Source organism: Symphalangus syndactylus, chromosome 13 (assembly GCF_028878055.3).
Source record: "Symphalangus syndactylus isolate Jambi chromosome 13, NHGRI_mSymSyn1-v2.1_pri, whole genome shotgun sequence".
Classification (NCBI taxonomy): domain Eukaryota; kingdom Metazoa; phylum Chordata; class Mammalia; order Primates; family Hylobatidae; genus Symphalangus; species Symphalangus syndactylus.
The window spans coordinates 95,729,395-95,756,425 of NC_072435.2; the positions used below are offsets into that span (position 1 = coordinate 95,729,395).

General features: G+C 36.2%; 1 protein-coding gene across 5 annotated transcripts in view; it reads left to right on the top strand.

Annotated features, from left to right (window-relative positions):
• The window catches only part of SCYL2 (SCY1 like pseudokinase 2), a 71,850-nt gene extending 45,983 nt beyond the window's left edge, over positions 1 to 25,867 (top strand). For 3 of the 5 annotated variants that reach the window (XM_055240075.2, XM_055240076.2, XM_063615176.1), the window contains exons 8-18: positions 391 to 516; positions 1,454 to 1,630; positions 3,698 to 3,820; positions 9,032 to 9,145; positions 11,513 to 11,645; positions 14,103 to 14,221; positions 19,062 to 19,162; positions 20,522 to 20,588; positions 20,708 to 20,803; positions 22,287 to 22,406; positions 23,425 to 25,867. In XM_055240075.2, the coding sequence (XP_055096050.1) occupies positions 391 to 516; positions 1,454 to 1,630; positions 3,698 to 3,820; positions 9,032 to 9,145; positions 11,513 to 11,645; positions 14,103 to 14,221; positions 19,062 to 19,162; positions 20,522 to 20,588; positions 20,708 to 20,803; positions 22,287 to 22,406; positions 23,425 to 24,069 (1,821 nt within the window). In that variant the 3' untranslated portion in view covers positions 24,070 to 25,867. Of the gene's footprint in view, positions 1 to 390; positions 517 to 1,453; positions 1,631 to 3,575; positions 3,588 to 3,697; positions 3,821 to 9,031; positions 9,146 to 11,512; positions 11,646 to 14,102; positions 14,222 to 19,061; positions 19,163 to 20,521; positions 20,589 to 20,707; positions 20,804 to 22,286; positions 22,407 to 23,424 lie in introns of all 5 variants that reach the window. The other 2 variants (XM_055240074.2, XM_055240073.2) reach the window with 1 other exon arrangement.
• Positions 25,868 to 27,031: the final 1,164 nt, after the last annotated feature.

The following is a 27,031-nucleotide window of genomic DNA, read 5'->3' on the forward strand; positions in this document are numbered from 1 at the left end:
AAGTTTTTTGTTTTTTGTTTTTTTTTTTTTTGAGACGGAGTCTCGCTCTGTCGCCCAGGCTGGAGTGCAGTGGCACAATCTCGGCTCACTGCAAGCACCGCCTCCCGGGTTCATGCCATTCTCCTGCCTCAGCCTCTCCGAGTAGCTGGGACTACAGGCGCCCGCCACCACGCCCGGCTGATTTTTTGTATTTTTTAGTAGAGACGGGGTTTCACCGTGGTCTCGATCTCCTGACCTCAAAGTTTTATAATTAGAATTTCTAAGGTGATCTTCAGCATTTTGCTAAATGTTTCTGAGTATATTTTTTACCATATTGTGACGGTTTCATATATGAGAAGTACTTTCAATTTAACATTTATCAAAATACTTTATTTCCATTTTTTTTTTTAGATTCCCTTCTTTGATGATGTTGGTGCAGTAACACTGCAATATTTTGATACCTTATTCCAAAGAGATAATCTTCAGAAATCACAGTTTTTCAAAGGACTGCCAAAGGTTCTACCAAAACTGCCCAAGGTTTGTTGTTGTTAGTTTCTTATTAATAATCAGGATTTTAGAAGTTAAAGTTTATTTTGACTTACTACCATAACTCTTCCAAGGAAATAATATAACTTTGCCTGAGGTACTAAATGACTATAAAACACTGCCTGCTGAAGCCAAAAGTTCAGTGGACCGTTTTTTGCATGGTCCAGAAATAAATAGGCTAAAAAATTTAGGATACTAACTAGGCAGAGACAGCAGTTGGACATTAAAGGTCAGAAGAAGAGTCCATAAGCTGTCATGTGGAGTTCATTGTCTCACCAGCAGTTAAAGGGGTACTTCTATTGATATTAGCCTTTCCAATTCCTTTACTCCTTTTCTGACTTATTAAATGATGAGTGTAATACAGTTTTTAAAATGTTGGTGAATGCTGAAGAGGCACTGGTTGGAATACTAATAATTCCTGGTTGTAAAAACATTTCCAGTGTTTAATCTATCAGATATTTGTTAGTTACCTACTGTTTGTCTGACACTTTACTTAGATGCTATGGAGAGTAAAGAGGAGGCATAAAATATTGTCCCTGCTCTCAGGCCCTTATAGTAAGTGTAGCTAGGGTTAACGTGTGAAGCAGTTAACAGTACATGATAGTGTTTATGTCGTGTGGTATGAATCATAAGTAATGAAGTAATTAAGAGGAGAAACAAACATAGCAGTGGAGAATAATTAGGGAAAGTTTCCTACAGGTAGGGTGACCGTGTGTCCCCTTTTACCCATGACCTTTCCAGTTTATGCTATTTATCCTTGCATAATTAGCAATAGCATCCCACTTTACTCTCAAAACATACCAGTTTCAACCATAAATTGTATGGTCACATTACCTAAAGGGCTTAGAGGTTTTAGACTTTAGTGTTAGCTAATACTAAAAACCTTTAATAAGTTTTTTTTTTTATAAAAAACATTTTTGCCTTTCAGCGTGTCATTGTGCAGAGAATTTTGCCTTGTTTGACTTCAGAATTTGTAAACCCTGACATGGTACCTTTTGTTTTGCCCAATGTTCTACTTATTGCTGAGGAATGCACTAAAGAAGAATATGTCAAATTAATTCTACCTGAACTTGGCCCTGTGTTTAAGCAGCAAGAGCCAATCCAGGTATTTATAGATATTTTTGTGTATTTATCTACTGTTATTTGTGATGGTGACTGTCACTGAAAACAAAAGGAATGAATATATGACTTAAAAAATACTGAGGTAAGTGTATGAGACTTTCTTTTCCATTAGTCAGAAAGCTGCTTTACATGTTTGAAGCAAACTATTTTTAAAATTATGATAGAACTTTGCAGTTAAATGTCTATAGCTCTCCATAAGTTACTATCTCAGAAAATAAACTGCAGTGAAATTTTGCGTGTGTTATACTGTTCTTTATGTACCATATATATACTTTGTAGAAAGTTACAGGTTTAGGAAAATAATATTTGTTTTGCTCTTGCACTTCGAAGTATTTGAAGTATTTTTGATTATTTTTTTATTTAAGTCTTTAATATGTAGGTGCTTTGTGCCGGTAGTTTCTCTCCATTTTATTGCTAATAACTACTTCCACTAGAATAGGAAAATGCTTACAGCACCATGGGAATAATGTGTGTGTGTATTGTAAGTGAAAAAAGTAATCAGTCTCTCATGTATATAATATGTATTTGCTAGATTCAAGGTAATGTTGGATTTAAGAGCAGTACGGTCACACACCTGGGTTGAATTGGGGCTTCTTTATCTCCTTACTTGAAGTATGACTTGCGTCGTTACCGTCTTAAAGCTTCTATTTCCTCATTTCTAAAATGAAAAGGATTGTTGAAATTAAATGAAATTTTCTGGCACATAGCAGGTATTATTACATGTTTCTACCACTGTATAGGAATAGCTTATTAGTTATATATCAACTATCTAATTTAATGGTTTTATGATTCTTTGTAGTCCTTCCCTTGAAAGGAGGGGAACAGAAGGAAGTATGTGGTGGTAAGGCGAGAGTTTCTGTGGATTAGGGAAAGAACAAGTGAGGGAGCTGTAGCCTGTGAAGCAGGGTTCCCCCAAATGGTCAAGGTGTCATGAGGGAAAGTTGGTGGAGCCACTGTTCCTAAGCTATGCATCAGTCAAGATAGTACCCTAAGGAACCTATAATCTGAATTCTTATTTGCCTCCATTCTTTTTTCTCTTAGTTGTCCAGTTAAAAATACCTTTTGGGCCAGGTGCAGTGGCTCACGCCTGTAATCCCAGTTCTTTGGCATGTCAAAGCAGGCAGATTGCTTGAGCCCAGGAGTTCAAGACCAGCCTGGGCAACATGGTGAAACCCTGTCTCTTCAAACAAATACAAAAATAAGCCGGGTGCCTGCCTGTGGTCCCAGCTACTCAGAAGGCTGAGGTGGGAGGATCACCTGAGCCCTGGGAGGTCGAGGCTGTGGTAAGCTATGATCGCACCACTGCGCTCCAGCCTGGGTGACAGAGTGAGTGAGACCCTGTCTCAAAAAAAAAAAAAAAAAAAAAATTTCTTCCGAATATTCTTCGCTGAGTCTTGGCAAAACTAATTTCTGTATAAATAGAAGGGGCAGTATGTTCCTTATAATTTAGGTATGTGGAAGAATGACCAGGGACAACTCAAAAACATTTTTTTCTAAAATAAAAAAAATTCTTTTAAGAGATAGGGTCTTGCTATGTTGCCTTGGCTGGACTGAACTTCTGGGCTCAAGCAATTCCCCTGTCTCAGCCGCCCAAATAGCTGGGACTGCAGGTGTGTGCCACTGCACCTGGCGTCTAGAATTTTTTCTTATACTCCTTCTCAGTTCTGTACTTTCTCTTTTTCTCTTGAGCTTCATAGAAGCCAAGTGATGGAATTTACTTCTTTGGGATATCTCACTTTACAGGCTTTTTTTACCCTGTAGCTTTCCAGATAGTTGGTATGTGTGGGCAAGTGATAGATTACTGTAGATATATGAGAGGAGATTAGTCTTTATTTGATTAACATTTAAACTCAGAGCAGATGTTAAATATTGTGCCTCCAGAAATGTAAGAGACTTGATTTGTATGTTTTTGTCTTCCACGCCTTCAGGCTAGCAACATGGTGAGTGTCAAAATATATGAGTTATTCTTTTGAAGAAGCTTTACATTTGGCATATATTGAATCTCTTAAAGATTCCAGGTTTTAATACATTGTTTCCATTTTCTAAACAGATTTTGTTAATTTTCCTACAAAAAATGGATTTGCTACTAACCAAAACCCCTCCTGATGAGATAAAGAACAGTGTTCTACCCATGGTTTACAGAGCACTAGAAGCTCCTTCCATTCAGATCCAGGTACAGTATCTGTTTTGTTTTTCTTTAATGATGATTTTGATTCTTAAAGCAGAAGAAGAGGTATAAAGTACATTTTGGATTTAAGTCATAAAATACATAACTCAATAGTAAATATATTTATCTTTTGAATCACATTATTGAAATACTGTAACTAAAATATATTCACTCCTAATTTAAAGAATCAGTGTATTGTAAGTGAAAAAAGTAATCAGTCTGTGTACATAATACCTGCATTATAAGGTAGATTTGTTGCTTTTATTTATCAGAAATGTACTATTATGGAAGAAGATTTGATATATTGTAGTTTGTATTATTGTATACCTTCTTCTTTCTGCTTCTTTCTAAACTGATAATTATGAACAAAAATTCCGAAGATACATGTGCCTTTTTCTTTTCTTCCTTTTTTTTTTGTTTTCTGAGACTGAGTCTCGCTCTGTCGCCCAGGCTGGAGTGCAGTGGCACAATCTCGGCTCACTGCAACCTCCGCCTCCTGGGTTCAAGCAATTCTCCTGCCTCAGCCTCCCTAGTAGCTGGAACTACAGGTGCCTATCACCACACCTGGCTAATTTTTGGTATTTTTAGTAGAGACAGGGTTTCGCCATTTTGGCCAGGCTGGTCTCGAACTCTTGACCTCAGGTGATCCTCCTGCCTCAGCCTCCCAAAGTACTGGGATTATAAGCCTGAGCCACCGTGCCTGGCCACATGTGCCTTTTTCTCATAAAACATTGAGTAGGTATTTTCCCATACTCATAATTTTCCTTCATGCTTGGTAACTCAGTTTTCTATGTAGAGATGCTGTTTCTTCTGCAATGAAGTTAATTTGTACAGCAGGTAGATGGAAAAGCAGACAGTAATTTAGTGTGATCATTGTTAATGCATGTATAGTCATAACTTTTGTTCCACAAAGGCAATCTTAGAACACCATATACTTTGTCAAACTGTTAGTTTTATAGTCTTTGCAATTAAAATTTTGGTGCTATGAGTTCTTTGTCTGAAGGAAATTCCGGATCACTATTAAAAGTGTAATTTAGTTTTTTCACTTCGAAAATACATACTTATGTTAAGAACATCTCTCTGCAGGATGGTTTTGTAGTAAAAGCTTATAGTCTCTGCTAGTATAGACATTTTAATAAAATAGGATTTTTTTAAAGTTCTTTACTCCAAAGTTAATATGAACCTAATACTACATATTTAAGGTCACTTTTTGGACTTAATTCAGTCTTTGTCTGCTAAGTTATTTCGTTTGTTCAAGGCTGTGAGGTTGATGTTAACATTTTTTTCTTATAATTAGATTTGCCTTCATAAAGGTGAGGGTATGCTGCCTTTGTCCAAATGACATGGATGAGTGGGGAAGGTGTGTCTACCTCTATTTCTTAGTTCTTTCTAAAGAAATTGTGAATTATAGCCTCACAAAACATTCCCACAGGCTCTGTGCAGCCAAACTTGTTTTATTTAGTGATATTAAAGAAGAGGGAGGGGAAGATTAAGTGACATGAAATCCATTTTTCTTTATAGTTAGTTTGGCCAATAAGTGTCAGCAAGTATTTTATTGAAGTAGTATATAATTCAGATTGACTTTGTAACTTTGCTAGGATTTGGAAACCAGCATTTCTTCCTTTTTTTTTTCCAGGCTGGAGTGCAGTGGCGCAATCTTGGCTCACTGCAACCTCCGCCTCCTGGGTTCAAGCCATTCTCATGTCTCAGCCTCCCAGGTACCTGGGATTGCATGCATGGGCGACCATGCCTGGCTAATTTTTTTTGTATTTTTAGTAGAGATGGGGTTTCACCATGTTGGCCAGGTTGGGGAAACCAGTATTTCTCGTATCATTCAGTGTAAGTCTTTAGTCACGAAATTAGCACTGTTTAGTTGATAAAGCATATCTAAACAATTAGGAGAATCCTAGAGAAAGCAAGAAGTAAGAAATCTTTTCCTCAAGGTTCTTGCAAATAGGCTAGAAAGTAACATCTGAAATTCATTTTTAAATTGAAATTTTTAAAGTTAAGTTTGATTAGAAATATTTAAGAGGCTAGAGATGGTTCTGAAAACATTTGGACAGGTAGAAGATGGTTTGCAAAAGGTAGAGTTCTTAAAAAGAGGCATTATAAACATGTATATCAGACAAATTTTTGAAATTTACCTTTTACCTTTTAAATGGATATCGAAGTTATCTTCATTGCCGCCACCCACCACCCATTATAAAGTGTAAAATAAACAGAAGTTTCTGAGAATTTGCTAATTAGACTCCTTTGAGGTTTGATTTTGTGTTTTTCAATCTCCTGTTATTAAGTTCCTCATCCCGGCTGTTATTAAGTTCCTCATCCTGGGCTGGGTGCGGTGGCTCATGCCTGTAATCCCAGTGCTTTAGGAGGCCACCTGAGGTCAGGAGTTTAAGACCAGCGTGGCCAACATGGCAAAACCCCGTCTCTACTAAAAAAATACAAAAATTAGCTGGGTGTGGTGGCGGGTACCTGTAATCCCAGCTACTCAGGAGGCTGAGGCAGGGAAAATTGCTTGAACCCGGGAGGTGGAGGTTGCAGTGAGCTGAGATCGTGCCACTGCACTCCAGCCTGGGTGACAGAGTGAGACTCCCTCTCAAAAATAAATAAATAAATAAATAAATAAAGTTCCTCATCCTGTCTCCTCTTCGGGAGCGAGCTCTCCCCTATGTTAGCTAAGTGATTTAGACAGAATTTAAGATTTGCCTCTTTGTAACCTCCTGCTCTGAGTTTGATTGGATAGCATGGCACTTTCCAGTCGCTTTTTAATAATACAGGTGTTAGGGGGTCCTTTCCTATAAGTCTGCCTGTCTCTGTCTCTCTGTCTTAAAGGCTGATCTTCTGTAAGGAAGCTCCTTACGAGAACATAGGAACGTAGTGTCCCACTGACTGCTTACACTTGGCCATTCTCTTCTCCCATCTGTGGTCCTTAATTAATTAATTAATTTATTTATTTTTGAGACAGGCTGTTACTCTGTTGCCCAGGCTTGAGTGCAGTGGCACAATCTTAGCTCACTGTGGCCTTGACCTCCCATGCTCTCTCAGGCTCACGTGATCCTCCCTCAGCCTCCCTAGTAGCAGGGACCACAGGAACATACACCACCATGCCTGGCTCATTTTTAAATTTTATCAATCACTTAGTTATTAATAGTTCTGAGTGGATACAAACAACTCTCTTACATTTGCCTTTTGGAAGCCTAAGAATAAGTTAAAGCAAATAAAATATATCCAGTGTTCTGATAACAGATTCTTAGTAGTTAATTTATTTCTGTCTTCTAACTATAAATGGATGTCTTAAAGTTTGCCAGTACTTTCAGTAGTATCCTTCCTAATTCACATTTGTGCTTCCATTTTCCTCAGTGGTCCCTTCTCTTATGCTTTGCTACAAGGATCATCTCTCATAAACTGCCTGAGATGTGTGTACTTTAGCCAGTTAGTTCTCAAGCCATTTCTTCTTTTCATTTTCTCATTTAGTTCCCTAGCCCCCAATCATCCCTCCGTTTTCCTGTTATTCCCAGAATTACCAGTTATTTCTACTATGGCACCACATTAGTTAACAAGAATGTTTTAAATCTTCTTTTTCCCCCATTTCTGAGTTATGCTTGCTTTAAGTTTCAGAATTTGGAAGTACTTACAAATACAAAAAAAAGAAATTAAAATTTTCTCTCACAGATGACTATGGTTAACATTTTCAGATATATCCATCTAGTCTTTTTTCCTAAGCCTACAGATAGACACAGGTACCTACACATTTTAGAACTTGGGATTAGGTGTGGTAGCTCACACCTGTAATTTCAGCACTTTGGAAGACTGAGGTGGGAGGATCCCTTGAAGCCAGGAGTTTGAGACCTGCCTGGGCAACACAGTAAGACCCTGTCTGTACCAAAAATAAAAGATGATAAAATTAACCAGGCATGGCAGTGCATGCCTGTAGTGCCGGCTACTTGGGAGGCTGAGTTGGGGAGGAGGATCACTTGAGCCCAGGAGGCTGCAGTGAGCTATGAATTTGCCACTGCACTCCACCCTGGGTGACAGAGCAAGACTCTCCAAAAAAGAAAAAAAAACAAGAAAACTAAAAAAAAAAAAAGAATTGGGATTATGTAATACTCTGTCCTCAGTTTTCTTCTAAAAATTATTAAACACTCTTTTAAGGCCAGACTCAGTGGTTCATGCCTGTAATCTTAGCACTTTGGGAGGCCGAGGTGAGAGGATTGCTTGAGCTCAGGAATTCAAGACCAGCCTGGGAAACATAGTGAGACCTTGTTTTTACAAAAAAATTGAAAAATTAGCTGGGCGTGGGCCAAGGTAGGTGGATCACTTGAGGTCAGGAGTTGGAGACCAGCCTGGCCAATATGGTGAAACCCCATCTCCACTAAAAATACGAAATATTAGCTGGGTGTGTTGGCACGTGCCTGTAATCCCTTGTAATCCCAGCTACTCAATAGGCTGAGGCAGGAGAATTCCTTGAACCTGGGAGGCGGAGGATTCTGTGAGCCAAGGTCATGTCACTACACTCCAGCCTGCACAACAAGAGCAAAACTCCTTCTCAAAAAAAAAAAAAAAAAAAAAATTAGCTGGGTGTGATGGCGTGTACCTGTAGTCCCAGCTACTCAGGAGGCTGAGGCCAGAGGATCACACAAGACTGGGAGGTTGATGCTGCAGTGAGCTATGATTGCGTCACTGCACTCCAGCCTGGGTGACAGAGCAAGGTCCTGTCTCAAGAAAAAAAAAAAAATTAAACACTCTTTTCAATATGTTTTTTTAAAAAAGTGTTTGTATTTTATCATATGGATATATGTAACAGCTAAGAGAATTACTTGAGAGGAGTGTTTTTACATGATTTCATACTTGATTTTCTCTTCTTGTGAGAGATAGCAAAACTTATATGCGCTTGTTATTTAAAGATAAACGAGGACTTGTGTTATCAAAGAAAGAGATTAGGAATGAGATCAGGGAGTTTGGATGTCATACACTAGTTATTATGACCTAGTATGACTTTGAGTAATGTCTTCTGAGCTTTTTTTCTCATCTGTAAAACTGAAAAGTGATTATAACCATTCATTATTCAAAGAGTTGTTGAAAGGACCAAATAATATATATGAAAATTTATTTCAAACTATATGACAGTTTAGCCATGCAAATGCAAAACTTTATAATATCGGAGAGAAAAGATGAGTCTTTCCCTAATATTGATTCAGTTTATTTTCTTGATAGGAGCTCTGTCTAAACATCATTCCAACCTTTGCAAATCTTATAGACTACCCATCCATGAAAAATGCTTTGATACCAAGAATTAAAAATGCTTGTCTACAAACGTCTTCCCTTGCTGTAAGTAATTGCATATTAATTTTGTTTTTCTTTCACTTGTCAGTGCTTTAAATCATTTTCTTATTGCTTAATAACCCTTTTATAGATTGTTGATGTATTTCATCTTGGCTGTAGATAACTTGTTTATAGTTATTCTCACTTTGTTACTAACAACCCCTGTGACCTTGAAAAGTCACTGTGCCTCTCTGAGTCTTCACCATCATTAAAAGTAGCTGTTTTCTCTGAAATTCTCAATTTTACGATTGAATTTTCAAAATAGGTGGTAGTAATATACAGCTTAAAATTTGGTTTTCAAAATGCCCTTTTAAAGATCTTATAATCATACTATATACCTTATTTTATGGCAGCATAAATTTATTTTAACATACATTTTCTCAAAGTACATGTTGTAGGCTGGGCATGGTGGCTCACGCCTTTAATCCCAACACTTTGGGAGGCTGAGGTGAGTAGATCTCGAGCACTGAGTTCAAGACGAGCATGAGCAACACAGCGAGACCTCGTCTCTACTAAAAATAAAAAAATTTAGCTGGGTTTGGTGGCATGGCAGGAGCATCACTTGAGACCAAGAGGTCGAGGCTGCAGTGAGTTGTGATTGTGCTGCTGCCTTCCAGTCTAGGTGACAGAGCAAGCCCCCGCCGCTCCCTGACCCCCCCAAAAAAATCCAAAACCAAAGCAAAACAAGAGTCCCTGTTCTAGTTCAGTTCTGAGTATATGCAGGGGTATGTAGAAATGGGAAACATGGATACTTAAATGATGTGAATTGCTGCCCAGTTATATATATGTTTCTTTTTAAGATGCCAACTGGCTGTTAAGGCATGTTGTTTACAAGAAGTTATAATGAATGTACTTATATTTAGAACAGTAACTAGGAACGGATTTACATTTTATATGTCACCTTTTAAGTGGATTTTGGATAGTATTTTCAGTGCTTCTGCCTACCTTCAGAGTGGCAAATAGGAATTCCCAAATTGTATTCATAGTCCTGTATCTCTAAAAGTTTAAAATTCTGCCTAGGAAATTCCTGAATCGTGAGTTAGAATTGTATCTTAATACTCTTCGCTGAAAACAAAATTTTTAAAAATTCTACACAGAGTTAGGTAAAATCCTCCAAGAGCTATATTTATTCATTACTTACATGACTAATACTTTATATATCCTAAAAGTAAATAAAATTAGTATTTTCAGTTTTGCTTTAAATATATATATATCTCAGTAGAATGCAGCTGTTCCTTTTATAAAACGAATTATGAGTACAAGTTAAGCGTTCAGATACCTTTTTGAATTTATAATATCTCTTGTGTTTTAATTTCAGAAAACAATTGTACATTGTTTTTTAGAAATGGAAATTTTTCCCCATTTTTCCTGTAGAACTATGGTGCTTTATTAGCCAACAAAATTATTTTCTGCCTTTCTTGGTTTACTTTTTTTTGAAAACTGGAGTTTTGTTAATACTATGGTCCTGACTTAAAGATATTCTATCTTAAGAAATTCCAAATAGAAGTAGGGTATGATGTATTTATCAAATAGTCAAGTGCATATGGAATTTTGATAAAAGCTTCTAAATAAGAGATCTTAATAACTGCCTATTTAGAAATAGAAAACAAATATATGGACACCTTCACATGTTAAAATATTTAGTTTAAGAATGAATTGAACCCAAGTTAGAGTAAAATACTGGAATGTGGGCCGGGCGCGGTGGCTCACGCTTGTAATCCCAGCACTTTGGGAGGCCGAGGCGGGCGGATCACGAGGTCAGGAGATCGAGACCACGGTGAAACCCCGTCTCTACTAAAAATACAAAAAAATTAGCCGGGCGTGGTGACGGGCGCCTGTAGTCCCAGCTACTCTGAGAGGCTGAGGCAGGAGAATGGCGTGAACCCGGGAGGCGGAGCTTGCAGTGAGCCGAGATCGCGCCACTGCACTCCAGCCTGGGTGACAGAGCGAGACTCCGTCTCAAAAAAAAAAAAAAAAAAATACTGGAATTTGGGTGAAAATGATCACTTGGTGCAAAGAATGTAGTCCTTTTTATTATTCAAATGTCCCCAAAGGAGTGTTCTTATGATAGTAACACATATGTAGTAAAAGTTTCTCAAATCCTAATCACTTTAAAATGTTACAAAATTGTAGTCATTCCTTGTCTTTAGCTCACTAGTGACCTGGTGAAGCAATCATAAATTCTTTGTGAAATAAGCCAGGAAAATTAGTAAATAAGTGAATTTCCTATGTTGATAAAGGATGAGAGCTTCTAAATCTACATTTATTCTTGAGACTTTAACATATTTATATGAAGATTAAGTTTACACTTAAATATTTTGTTCTAGATTTTGAAAACTTTAAATGACTAATGCAGTTTACCTCTTTTAATAGGTTCGTGTAAATTCATTAGTGTGCTTAGGAAAGATTTTGGAATACTTGGATAAGTGGTTTGTACTTGATGATATCCTACCCTTCTTACAACAAATTCCATCCAAGGAACCTGCGGTCCTCATGGGAATTTTAGGTAGCTGAAAATTTAATGTCATTTGATGCTATTTTATCATGCAAATAAATTTTCCAGTCTATAAAACCATTATACTCTCCTTTCATGTATATAGCATTTCATAATTGAAGAATGATGTGATAAATACCATAATATAACTTTTCTCTTTAAGTTTAGCAAAAGCAGTAGAATCTTGACATTTATAAAGGAATAAGATATTTAAGAATTCTAGCTTTACAAATATCATGATAGCATGTAGTTTTCCCCATAAAATGGCACAAAGTGAGAGAGGCAAACAGAGCTACTGGAAATGCTGATACTGGTCTTAGTAGTAATATCTGAGGTTTATTTGATACTCAATTTGTAAGAGGCAAAGTATTTTCTCTGCATTACCTTATTTTATTCTTCCCCAAATTCAATTAAATAGGTACTAATGTTTCTATTTTACAAGGAAACTGAGGCTCAGAGAGGTAAAATAAGTGATTCAACATCATACAAGTGATAATTGGTAGGAGCTGGTTTTCTAATATGTTTAAGTCTTAATTAGTATATTTTGTGGCTAAGTGATATGCTGATGAAGCATGTTAACCTTATAAGACATTCTGTTCTCTCAGCATAATTACAAATTACTAAGAAACTCTGAAATCATTTATATATGGTTAAAGTTATAGAAGTCCAATCTGGAAATGCCAGGGGTCTGCTGCACTAATAAAATAGGCATAGCTATAGAGTCATGAAAACATTAACAAGTTCATTTTTTATTTAATTTAAGGTTGTTTGTTAATTTTTTTTTTTTTTTTTTTTTGAGATGGAGTCTCGCTCTGTCGCCCAGGCTGGAGTGTAGCGGTGCCATCTTGGCTCACTGCAACCTCCGCCTCCCAAGTTCAAGCAATTCTCTGCCTCAGCCTCCTGAGTAGCTGGGATTACAGGCACCTGCCACCACACCTGGCTAATTTTTTTGTATTTTTTGTAGAGACAGGGTTTCATCATCTTGGCCAGGCTGGTCTTGAACTCCTGACCTTGTGTCCACCTGCCTCAGCCTCCCAAAGTGCTGGGATTACTGCCTGGCTCTTTGTTGATTTTTAAGAAAAATTATATTATTCATCCATGTATTCTTAACACCTAATGTAGTGCTTGGCCTGCAGAAACTGCTCAGTAAATATTTGTGGGAATGGTTAACAAGTATTTATTGTGGACCTCTGTAGACATGGAAGGTACTCTAGGGATATCGCATGAATCTTTTGTGCAGAAAGAAGTTTGTCTTCTTGGCTGGATGCAGTGGCTGACACCTGTGTTCCCAACAATTTGGGAGGCCAAGGTGGGCAGATCACTTGAGCCCAGGAGTTCAAGACCAGCCTGAGCAACATGGCAAAACCCCATCTCTAATAGAAATACAATAATTAGCCAGGTGTGGTAGCATGTGCCTGTAGTCCCAGCTACTTGGGAGGCTGAGGTGGGAGAATCACATGAGCCAGGGAGGTTGAGGCTACAGGGACCCATGATTGTGTCACTGCATTCCAGCATGAGCAACAGGGCAAGACCCTGTCTCAAAAAAAAAAAAAAAGTATTTTTGAGCAGGAGTTTGGCATAGTAGAAATTCGAGCCCTGGCTCTAATCCTGGCTCTGTCAGTTCTTGAGGTGACTTTGAAAAGTTTATTTATCCAATGAGGATGAAACTAACGTCATTTTAGGATTCTTATGAGACTTCACTGAAACAAAGGGAAAGTAACAAGCATAGTGCTCAGCAAATAAGCATTTAGTAGGTGCCCAATAAAGTTACTCTTTGGGTATATAAGTCATGTGCACATTACCAGAATAATGGGGGATGGTATTTCACAAAGCTTTGAATTATATACAAAACACTTAGAACTCAAAAGCATTCAGAGAATGAGGAGGAAATGTACTCAGTTTACCAAATGAAGGCTTTGTGGATAGATGTAACAAGTGGGATCTTGAAGATTGAGTAAATAGGTGAGACAATAGGGAAGGATTTTGTGGAGTTGAATTCAGTTATTAAATTTCAAACATGTTGAGTTTGATTTGCTGAAGAAGTGAATAAAGGTGTAGGACTTATATTTTGACTGTACCTATACTACATCCTTTGAAATAGATACCTTGAGTATGATTTCTGAAATATATATTTAGATGTTTCAGAATAGAGGGCCATTCTGTAACCTTACTGCCACACAGTAAGAATGGAACCTGGTTCTGATAAGCTTCTAATGTTATGCTATCATTAAATGTACTCCTAAACCAAAAGAACACAGGATAAATATGTCATGGTGTTTAAATCTGGCCTGATGATAAAGGCTGAAATCATTCTGATTCATATGTAAGAACATCATTATTCTAGGCATTGATTGGGAAAAATTTGTACTACACAGATTATCAAGGAATTTCATATACATATATTATTTTCACGATTTCTATGAATTTATGGTGTTAACTTATAAAATTTGTCACATTCTTTTCTATCAGGTATTTACAAGTGTACTTTTACTCATAAGAAGTTGGGAATCACCAAAGAGCAGCTGGCCGGAAAAGTGTTGCCTCATCTTATTCCCCTGAGTATTGAAAACAATCTTAATCTTAATCAGGTAGGAGTATTTTTGTGCTTTATTCATTTTATTCAGCTTACTTTTTTCTTTGCATTAGATATATAAATATATTACAAAGATTGGTTAAAAAAAAAAGGGTGGAGGGAGAATATGCCACAGAACTAAATGAAGAAAGTTTGTGGGTGGAAGGATAGATTGTTAGAGACGTCATTGGTAAATAGTAAATGAGCAGGATGTTGAAAAATATATAGGATTTGGGACTACTTTAAATTTGGGGCTGGGAAATTGACATGAATGAAGAACAAAGTTATAGAATGTGTTTGGGGAGTATATTCATTATTTATTGATTGCTACAGAACAAATCACCACAAACTTAGGGGTTTAAAGCAACACACATTTATTATCTCACAGCTTCTGTGGGTCAGGCCAGAACATGGCTTAGTTGGATTCCCTGCTCAGGGTTTCTCACAGTGCTGTAGTCAAGGACTTGGGGTTCGTTCAAGGCCCAGCTACGGAGTGATCTACTTCTAAGCGCACTTACATGGTTGTTGGCAAGATTCAGTTCCTTTTGGGCTGTTGTACTTAGGGCCTCCATTCTTAACTATTAACTGGATGCCACTGTCATTTCCTAGCCACATGGGACATTCCAACATGGCAACTTGTTTCATCAAAGCCTGCAAAAGAGAGTCTGCTAGCAAGACTGAAATTACAGTCTCTTGTAATCAAGGAAGTGATATCCCATCACCTGTGCCATAGTCTGTTGCTTTAGAAGCAAGTCACAGGTTCAGCCCACACTCAAAGATAGGGGATTCCACAAGGGCATGAATGGCAGGAAGAGGGGATAATTGGGGACCATTTTAAGAGTCTATATACCACTGGGAAGGAATAATTCAATTTGATTGGGAGATATATATAATACAGTAGGAGAATAGTGGGAGAAAGATAAATTGAGACTAGAATAGGTAGACTTTAAATGCCTGTCTGGTTTAGGTATTTGAACTTTCAAGGTGTGGCAAATATTTGAGTAAAGGAATAATGTGTCCAAAGATTATTATGGAATTGTCTCTCTGCATACCTCTATTGCTGTTTGTCACAGCTGTGTTCTTATGTGACTGATTCTTCCTGAAGATTAGAAACTCCTCAAAGACTGGTTATTAGAGCTTATTCTTCATTATAGCCCCAGCACTTAGTGCAATGACAGAAGCAAAAATATTAATTGAATTGAGAGAAAATTGAGATATAGAGATGAGACGAGTCATTTTTGTTCACAACAGAACTAGTATTTAATGAAATATAATGGAAAAGACTGAGTTGGGTTACTGTGTAACTGAAAGCATCAGAGATGGATAGGCAGGGAGGATTTAGAACTGAGAGTGAATTACAGCAATGAGGGAAGCAGAAAGCTGGAAGATGAGAGCTTTTGGCATTGGGGAGAGTGCTGAATGAGCAGAGTTTTGGAGGTAGAGAAATTTATAAAACTAATCAGAACAAACATTTCATTTGAAGTAACAGGGTAAGCCTCTGAAAATTTGTTCCTAGGTTTTAATTTTTTTCTTTTTCTTTTCTTTTTTTGAGATGGAGTCTCGCCCTGTCACTCAGGCTGGAGTGCAGTGGTGCAATCTCACCTCACTGTAACCTCTGCTTTCTGGGTTCAAGCAATTCTCATGCCTCAGCCTCCCGAATACCTGGGATTACAGGCGTGAGGCACCATGCCTGGCTAATTTTTGTAGTTTTAGCAGCGACAGGGTTTCACCATGTTCCAGGCTGGTCTCAGACTCCGGATCTCAAGTGATCTGCCTGCCTCGGCCTCCCAAAGTGCTGGGATTACAGGCGTGAGCAACCATGCCTGGCTCCCTAGATTTTAATTTTTGGTTTGGTAATTTCTTCATATCTTGGATAGCAGAGTTGAGGTTAGGGTGGGCAAGAAGGGAGACAGTGCATATTGGGGAGGAATAGGATAATATGCCTAAAACAGCCTTCAGCTTTTTGTCATTTCTGTTCTTAGTTCTCATGTTTCTGATTTAGTGTTTTTAAATATTCCCAAATGCTTATTTTAGGATATATAGGCTCACTCTTGTCATCCCAGCACTTTGGGAGGGAAGGGTAGGTGGATCACTTGAGCTCAGGAGTTTGAGACCAGCCTGGGCAACATGGTGAAACCCCTTCTCTACAAAAATACAAAAATTAGCCAGGTGTGGTGGTGTGCACCTGTAGTTCTAGCTACCAGAGGGAGCTGAAGTAGGAGGATTGCTTGAGCCTGGGAGGTGAAGGTTGCAGTGATTTGAGATTGCACCACTGCACTCCAGCCTGGATGACAAAGCAAGACCCTGTCTCTAATTCCGTTTGAAATGTTGTGTCAATTTACTTCAGCTTAGTGGGTTTTTTTGGGGGGTGGGGGGTGGCTGTTTTCATCAACAAATATTTTGATTCATATCTTCTTGTATTTTACAGTAGTTTAGCATGGATGTGGTCTGCCTTCCCATTTGTTTCATGGTCAGGGTTTCTCATTTAAGACTGCCTTCTTAGTTCCTTTCTGATTTAAGATGATTTAAGTATATTATACATTAAGTGACAAAGATAAGTAACTTAGGAAAATACATTTTCAGCATTTGAATAAAAAACAGCAAATGCCCTGCAGCAGTCCACTGAATAATCAATAAATTGTGTTTGAGGGGGGTTCCTAAGACCACCCCCAGAATGGATGATTCAGTAGGAGGACTCACAGGACTCAGCATATAGTTATGCCCAGGCTGTGCTCTATTGTGGTGAAAAGATATAAAGCAAAATCAGAAAAGGGAAGAGGTTCATAGGACAAAGTCTAGGGAAACCAGGCACAAGCTTCTAGAGTCTTTTCCCAGTGAAATCACACAGGATTCCCCTTGTAATGAATTGTGGTAATACATGTGAAATGTTGCCAACCAGGGAAACTTACTAGAGACTCAGTGTCCAGAGTTTTCAGTGAGGGCTGATCAAGTAACACCCTCTGCCTGGCATGTACTCAAATTCCAAACTCCTAGAAGGAAAGCAGGTGTTCAGCATAGAACATATTCTTTGTACAAACAGTTTAGGCAAGTAAGCCACTGTTACCAGTTAATAATAGGAACCTTTCTGAAACTGAGTTCCCAGACACCAGCTAAAGGCCAATTTTGCAAGCAGGAGTTTTCGAGGATAACAGTTTAGGCCTACAATGTTAACTCTTTTCTGCACAAACTACATTTAACAATACGGATGAATCTCACAAACATGTTGAGTGAATGAAGCCAGGCATAGAAGAGGATCTGCTGAATGATCCACTTATATAAAGTACAACAGTCTAAGCTATGCTGCTAGAAGTCAGAATAAAGTTTACCCAAAGAGTATGAGGGTGGAAAATGACTGGAAGGGGGTATAAGGAAGCTTCTGGGATGTTGACAACGATTTTGCTTTGTTTTTGTTTTTGTTTTTTGAGACAGGGTCTCACTCTGTCTCCCAGGCTGGAGTGCAGTGGCACAATCTCAGCTCACTGCAGCCTTGACCTCCTGGGCTCAAGTGATCCTCCCACCTCAGCCTCCCAAGTAGCTAGGACTACAGGCATGTACCACCACTCCTGGCTAATTTTTGTATTTTTTGTAGAGATGTGGTCTCTCCATGTTGCCCAGGCTGGTCTCAAACTCCTGGGCTCAAGCGATCTTCCTGCCTTGGCTTCCCAAAGTGCTGGGACTACAGGTGTGAGCCACATGCCTGGACCGATATTGTTTCTTTATCTGGCTACTAGTTACATTGGGTGTGTTCAATTTGTGTGAATTGTGATTTATTTATTTATTTTTTTTGTCTGTGCACTTTGACATGTAGGCTTTTCTGTTAGTATATTATACTTCAATAAAAAGTTTTAGGAACCCTAATCAGTGGAAAGTCAGTCATAGTAAACTGCTTTGGAAACATGCCTTTTGACTTTCTCATAAGATGAAGAAGCTGCTGCTGATAGAGCATGGTGAAAAGCAGTATAATGTAGTAGAAAACGGTGCAGATTTTGGTGACAGGCTTCGAATGAATTCCATCTCTGCCATATGAGCTCCCTAGCATCTCTGAGTTGCTTTACCTCTCGTTGAGCCTGAGTTTCCTCATTTGTAGATTAGAAATATTAATGAACCTACTTTGAAGAGTTGTGAGGATTAATAGTGTATGTATGAACACATAACACAAAGATGTAGTTATAAGATTTGGGGAAAGGAGGAGAGCCATTTCTAGATTCTTCCTGTAACATATGGTGTTATTCAAATAAGTTGTTTATGATGATCCTGAAGGACCATAGGGATGAATGATCGGCAGTTGACCAAAGTTAACCAAAGCTTAAACTATGTTAAGACATAGTGCTAGGTATGCTTTATGAAATCTAATTATTTGAAAGTTGGATTATGTACATTTAATATTTCGACTATCAGAAAACAGGATTTATTTTAGCCAGATGTGTCATTGCGATCTGAATAAGCAGGAATTTTCTATGCATATTAAATGGATTATTTCTAGATAGGCACAAATTCAGACAGTTAATTTTGAATTATCCCAAGAAGATCAATATATAACTGCTAAGGGTGAATTTATACAAGGCCCCTGCATAATAGCTATTAAACAACTCTGGATATAAAACTCATTATTGAGACATGTTTTCTGGAACTTAAAAGCCTCATCAACTATCATCATCACCAAAGATATTATAAAAGCTTGCTATGATATGCCAAATTTAAATATGTCATTCTTATTGAATATCGGCACTATGACTGGATCCTATTCTACTGGTAAAAATGGAGAATATTATGATTAACTTACTGAATTATCTTAATTGATTATATTTGCTGCTAACTTGAAACATTGTAACCATATCAATTTCTCATTATACCAGTTCAATTCTTTCATTTCCGTCATAAAAGAAATGCTTAATAGATTGGAGTCTGAACATAAGACTAAACTGGAACAACTTCATATAATGCAAGAACAGCAGAAGTAAGTAGGTTACACATGAATTATATGTGGTCCAGGAGTGAAATTATAGTTGTCTTATGATTGATTTTCTGGAATATGGAATAGAAAACTTGCTGGGTTTAAATTTGACCATATGTAAAACATTTCAAAATTTACCATCATGTTAATAATGTTGAACTGAATTAAAATAGAATGTGGTTGAAAAATCTAATGTCACTTCTGAGTACAAAAGTGTAATATGATATAATTTTAGCATTTTATCTACATAAAGAAAATTCTGTTTCTGAAAAATTTCTTGTCAGCAATAGCCACTAGCATTGTAAACTCAGGTTGCTGAAAACTAAAAGCACCACTTATGAAAATTTTTTAAATTTATGAACTTCTAGTGTTTTGGTTTTTTTTTCATTCCCTCTTCTCTAGCCCCAGAAACATTTATAGAGCGTTCATTTCACATTTAGCATCACAACATTCACCTCTTTTTATTTTTAGGGGGGATTTTCTAAATTATTTGCAGAAAACTAGTATTCAAAGAAGGCAAAGATGGAAATCGTTGACTGTTGAATCTAGTTTATTAAAATCAAAGCCCCACTATATTCTTTGCTCCATAGTAAAACACATGAATTTAGGATACCTATTAAAGTTTGATCCTGAGCCAAAAAACATCTAAAAATCAGTAAAATTGATATAAATCATGAACAGGGTCCCCAAGTAGAAACTCTTTAGCTTCTGCCCACAAGATGAAGACTTAAAGTAAATACACATGGTATAGAAATAGGTGAAATAGCCCTTTGTATGCTTGAAGTATTCTATAGTGTGTATGTATGTGGTGTTTGATGGATTGACTATGTTAACGTAAAAATCTGGAGAAATAATTTTTAAAATGCATTATAGGTAGAAATAAATTTTTAATAACAAGTATTTATATTTGAGTTGTGAAATGAACCCTTCCTTTTTCTTCCTCGTATCTAAATCTTACCTATTTCTCAGGACATAGATCTGGCTCACATAACAGTGATTATAGCATTCATTGTTAGTATCACAGACTCAGAACTTAATCACATTGAATTCCCCATATTATATCTTGTCTTTGAGTGAAATGTTAAGCTCTTTGATAAGAGAACCATGCTTGACTGGTTTTATGACACCTTGAATAAATTCTCCAGTAAATCCCAAATGTTGAGTTTAAGAAATGGACTTACATACAAATGTTATTTTTGGGGCAAGCAAACATTAACAGTAGAAAATAATGGAAAAGATGACTCTTTTTAAAGAGTTTAATTGGGGTCTAATAAATTCCATGTGGATAAATAATTTTTGGCATGAGTATTTAAAAATATGCATTTCTTTTTGTTGTTTTATCATAATTCAACTCTCCTACAGATCTTTGGATATAGGAAATCAAATGAATGTTTCTGAGGAGATAAAAGTTACAAATATTGGGAATCAGGTAAGAAGAAGCTTAATTTTTGCAGAAAATATGCTTCATTTGGAGGGCTTTTAATCTTTAAGCAGCAAAATCACATTTTTATTGAAATTAGTTAAATTATTGACATTTTTCTATTTCAGCAAATTGACAAGGTTTTTAACAACATTGGAGCAGACCTTCTGACTGGCAGTGAGTCCGAAAATAAAGAGGACGGGTTACAGAATAAACATAAAAGAGTGAGTTTCCTTATTGTTCTTTCAGCCGTCTTATTTATGCTGTAGGACTTATGTAAACCACAGATTTTTGTTGGGAAATACTGTTCAGCAGCTTAACAAGAAACATTTGTAATTATCTTTCTGAAATTCCTTTATCAGTTAAACATGACCCTAACCCGTTTTGAGAATAAACGTACTTAAGATTTTTAGCTTCCATTACTACTTGACCTGCCACAAGGTAGTATTTATAGACTCCTTGACTCCTTTGTCCTTTCTCTTGTACTTTGCCAGTCACACCCCTTGGTGAATCCCACTATCTCTCTTCTCTGCTTCTGCTCCTGTGTTGATGGATTCTACTATAGATTTGTGCTGTCTGGCTATCTTAGGCTGTCTCCGATTGTTGCTCTTCAGTATTTTAATTTCCCTCCCACTTACTACATTCCCAACAGTTTGAGTTCCAAAGTCTTTCCATTCTTTTTGAGCCTAGCAACCTCATCTCCTGTCATTTCATGGTGTCAACTTTTATGGTCCATCAGATTTTCACTTTGACACTTTCACAGAGTACTGGTCAGTTATTTGGTAGCATGGCCATCAATTTGAGTTTGTCTCATGTTTTCTCATAATTGGATTAAAGTTGTACATTTTTGGCAGTCATACTACAGAAGTGATGATATACCCTTCTTGATTTATTTCAGCAGGGGTACATGATGTATACATGACTTATTAATGGCAGACCAACAATATTTTAAAGAGGATTTTCAAAATAGATCTGATTCCATCTCATAAGTAGATAAAAAATCTGAGCACATTTTTTTCTTCTCTATTTCTTGCTAAAATTTTGCTCCCCCTCTGATTTTGAATATTAAACTGTAATAGGATACTTTCCTCTTGGTTAGCATCCAGTAAAAAAAACTTTAAGTCAGTTTGTGACTTCTGCTGAGGGCATTCTTCTATTCATTCATAAATGTGAATACCTGTATGTGTAAAGCTAAGGGACTACTGGACATAGTAGTTTACAAAATTGTAAGAGAACATTGTGAGCTTTTAGTTTAGCTAAGTTGATAAAAGACAAGACATCAAATTTGTTGTAGACATCAGCAGTGAAAGAACTGCTAATGTTGTTTCATTCGTTCTTCGCTTTCTGTGAGTTCCTAAAATATTCTTGGGGTGAGATAGATGAGAGTTTAAAAAGATTTCCCAATTTTCAAGAATGAAATCACTAAATCTTATTGTCATTGTCTGGAAAAAAGTGATTCTAATGAATGGTTTAAAAATAATAATTATTTTCATACTGGAAATACTTTTGCACAGATCCTGTGAGTTTTTATCTAAAGTTAAATTATATAGTAATTTGAAATACAGCTTACTGTGACAATCACCAAGACAAGAGTAGTTTGCTTTTCAGTGAAGTAGTAAGATGTCCTTTACCCGAAGAGATTATCTTTTGTTTTACAAATGGACTTAAGAAATTGCCAGTTGATTTTTTGCTTTATTTTGTTTTAAGGCATCACTTACACTTGAAGAAAAACAAAAATTAGCAAAAGAACAAGAGCAGGCACAGAAGTTGAAAAGCCAGCAGCCTCTTAAACCCCAAGTGCACACACCTGTTGCTACTGTTAAACAGGTCAGAGTTCATTTCCTTTGCGTAATTTCAAGAATACTACTGTTAAGGAGTAAGGTGGTATAGAATTTAGTCTGCTAGTATTTGTATAAAAATATATCTCAAATAATACCTTAATATGTGGCTTCTAAGAAGTGTGGGCATAAACGATTTTCCAACTCAGCTATAACCTGCCTAATGTATAATGTTTTGTGACAATGCTTGTTACCAATAAAGAAGAAGCTAGAAGAATAGGAAGGGTTCTTAAAAGAGATTAGGACCCATAGTACTCATTCAACTCTGTTCACTCTGAAATGATCAGAATATTATATTCATGCTCTTAACATATTTTTGAGCTAAATTTATTTTCTGTGTTTGACTTTTCAATTATAGTTAGATTTGTAATTTGATTTAAGATGTAACTACATTACCTGGCTAGTATTTGTTTTCTCCTGTGTTCCAGGCACTGTTCCAGGTATTGGTGCTATGGCAGTGAATAAGGGCCCTGCTTGTAGAGAGTTTACACTGTTACTGGTTTCAGAGATAGCTTTATCTTAAAACCTTTCTTTAAATTATTTTTTTGTTACCTCTTAATCACTAACATTTTCTCTGAGAAAAACATCTTTGTGGGCCAAGAGGCAAAATTGGGAATATTTTGTAGGTACTTTTTTAAGAATAAACAGATTCCTGTGAAGTTTTGATGAAATTCAAACTATACAAATAATAGTAAAAAATTACTATATTTTTTGTAATATAGAATAAGAGGAATGTGATTCTTTTTTTGACAAGATAATATTTTGCTTAATTGGAGTTTAAAGTTAGTGTTCCCTATCATCAAATCAATTGCAAATATTCATCTGTAAAAACTGTACAAAAATAGGTGGCAGGCTGTATTTGACCTGCGGGCTATAGTTTGCTAATTTGGTGTAGACCATTGAGCTTAATTCTAACTTGTCCTTTATAATTTAATCTGTCAAATGTTTACTAATTATAAAGTAATTTATATTTCTTAGGGATAAAGTAATTCTCTCATGTTTTTCAGACAAAGGACTTGACAGACACATTGATGGATAATATGTCATCTTTGACCAGCCTTTCTGTTAGTACCCCTAAATCTTCTGCTTCAAGTACTTTCACTTCTGTTCCTTCCATGGGCATTGGCATGATGTTTTCTACACCAACTGATAATACAAAGAGAAATGTGACAAATGGCCTAAATGCCAATATGGGCTTTCAGACTTCAGGATTCAACATGCCCATTAATACAAACCAGAACTTCTACAGTAGTCCAAGCACAGTTGGAGTGACCAAGATGACTCTGGGAACACCTCCCACTTTGCCAAACTTCAATGCTTTGAGTGTTCCTCCTGCTGGTGCGAAGCAGACCCAACAAAGACCCACAGATATGTCTGCCCTTAATAATCTCTTTGGCCCTCAGAAACCCAAAGTTAGCATGAACCAATTATCACAACAGAAACCAAATCAGTGGCTTAATCAGTTTGTACCTCCACAGGGTTCTCCAGCTATGGGCAGTTCAGTAATGGGAACACAGATGAACGTGATAGGACAATCTGCTTTTGGTATGCAGGGTAATCCTTTCTTTAACCCACAGAACTTTGCACAGCCACCGACTACTATGACCAATAGCAGTTCAGCTAGCAATGATTTAAAAGATCTTTTTGGGTGAGGTGTCTTACTTCTGTTTTGAAGGATTATTTCAGTTCCAATCATGGGTGAGCTGATTTACATCTTTATATAGTTGGCTTGGAGGAAGTACTTCTATGGGAAAGTGAACAGTTCTGTGACAGGAAACATCTCTGTCCATGCCAGCATAGTAGTCGTATGGACTTCTAACCAGTTGAGTTTTTTTAAAGCATTGAGGATTTTTTTCCTCTTACCAACTCCTCTTCAGATTTTTAAAGACCCAGCCCTTCCCAATCTGAAAGAGAAAAAGGACAACTGAGTTATCTTGAATAACGTAACTTTTTAATCAAATGTTCATTTTGGCTTGTGGATCTTGATGTTATTTAAAAAATTGAGTTGATGGTCATTGCAAGCTCATCTATTAAGTACTATATGGTACACAGTCTACGAGTCATTAGTCTTCATTTTAATATGTAAAAAATCTTGATGCTGTATTGATTTGTTTGCATTTAAGATGACAGTGAGAAAATGATAAGCATAAAGAGAAGTATCAGTTTATTTGCTTTTTCCAAACTTTTCAGATGAACTAATGTTTAGTACAGAGACTGAGCAAATACTACAAAATTCAACTTAACCTTCATTTCATTGGTTTAAATGCGTTATTAACCATCTTAAGTGCAAACTAATCATTGTAAATTATATTTTAGCATGGTCTGCCTCAAATAGTAATGTATTTTTCTGCATTCACTTGGATATATTTAGAATCACTTTTTTCCTCCTGTATCATGGAAGAGGTAGGTGCTGATTTGTTTGGATATTTGACAAAGCACTCTGATGTGACTTCCCTGACTACTACCTTCATATTTCATTTCAAATTCAAACTTCTTAGGTTGCAGCATATATGAATTGCATTTTCAAAAGAAGATTTGTAAGAATTAAACTATATTTATGAGTAAACTTTTGAGATTTCTGCTGTATTGTTTCAAATGTAATAAACTTTACTTCTCTAAAAATTGAGCAGTTGTATCTTCTGACCACCAACAGATTAATTTTCAGCTTGCCATGATAGTCTGACTTCATTAATTACTGCTACTGAAGTTCAATTTTTTTCTAGGAATTTTAGGAACCTTTTGTTTCAACATTTTAATTTCTATTAGCCATTTTTAGGAAGGAAAGAATCAATTCTCTTAACAGGAAACATGCTTTATTTTTCAAAACCTTTCTCTGATATTTTTCTTTAATTTGCTGATTATTCAACCACAGAGCCTTATGCTATAAATGTCATTTGTATTTTAAAAAATAATATTCCACTCATAAAACTTTAAAACCATCTTTCAAACAACTATATATGTATTATAGTTGCTGCCATAGAGTTGATGGTTTTTAATTATCTTGAACTAGCAATCATTTAAAATAAACCATATTAAGTTTAGTATGCTGGTACTAAGTTTATTCATTTTATATGAATATTCATTGAAAATATATACACATACTGTATATATATGTAATACACAGCACTTGATTACAAAATGTAATTTGATTACATTATTGCTGGCAGCATTCAGTTAAGAGGGTACTTTAAAAAATAGAAGTCAGCTTTCACATCTGATTTCTGTGTGGGCTGTACTTGGTTAACTTGATTTTAGAAAAAGGACTAATAGAATTGCTGAAGAAATGTATCCAGTAAATGAAAAACAGTAGGAAGATCAAATGTTTTTGTCAAATATATTCACAACTGACCAGATTAGCTGTCTTGTTTGTAATGCAATATTAATATATCTTTTGGGAAAAAGCTTACATATGGAATAAAATAAATATTGAATAATTTTTCTTTGTAACAATTTAGTAGTCACTGTTTATTGAGAAATTGTTTTTTATTTTGTAAAATAACATGATGTTAGTGTTGAACTCTTAAACAGAAAGAAAGCTTAATATAACAGCTTATAGAACTTGAACTACTAAATATGAAAATAAGTCATTTGAAAAAATTACAGTATGTAAAATTTGCTCATTCGTTGAGGTAATGGTGCTATGTTTTTACAAAATTGTTCCTACACCTTTTTTTCTACTTCTCAAAGGTATTTTATTTCAACCATTTCCATTAATTGAACTGTTACCATTGCCTTTTTCTGTTGAGAAATTGCCTCTGAAAAATAGTGCTATTTTTAGGCTTAAGTGTTCTTAAGTGAATGAAATTTTCAAAGTACTAGATCACCTTAAAATTATTTCACGTACTGAAAACAGTTAAGTCCCTGATGTTTAGAGTAGAAAATGTTTAGGTTAAAGAGCATCTGTCAACAGAATCTACAGAAAAGATTCCCTTGCATTTGAATTAGTTCTCTATTCTCCTATTGCTAAAATGTGTGATACATATAGAGGATGTATAAAAGGAAATGGAAATAGACTATGTACTTGTCTGGTTTTTGTTTGTTTTTATTTTGGAATGCTTATAAGCCTCCTTTACACTGAATAAGGAAGTAGTTTTTTTTTTTGACCTGTAAAATACCTCACATGGTTGTTTTTACACATGAAAGAAAAAGGTATATGCGAACATACCTGATATCAAGAGGAGCATGCACCAAATAAATTTTAGCTTTGATAAAACTTTCCATATTAAGTTGTGATTTCATACTTTGTGATTACTGGTCTTAAAATAATTTTGGAACAAATGAATCTGTAAGAATTCAAACTATGTAAGATTTTAAGAGATTATCTACATCAGTGGCTTTCAAACTCTAACTGTGGCACTCAATAAGAAAAGACATTTTACCCTGCAACTGCTATATAAAATATATACCTGAAACAAAAGTTTCAGAAAATGTCTTTAATAGGTATAGTGTACTCTTTTTATTCTATTAATTTAAAAAAAATTTGATTACAATTGCTAAAGGATTTCATGACTTAGTTTGAATAAAACTAAGTAGGCCAGGCACGGTGGCTCACGCCTGTTATCCCAGCACTTTGGGAGGCCAAGGCGGGCAGATCACAAGGTCAAGAGGTCGAGA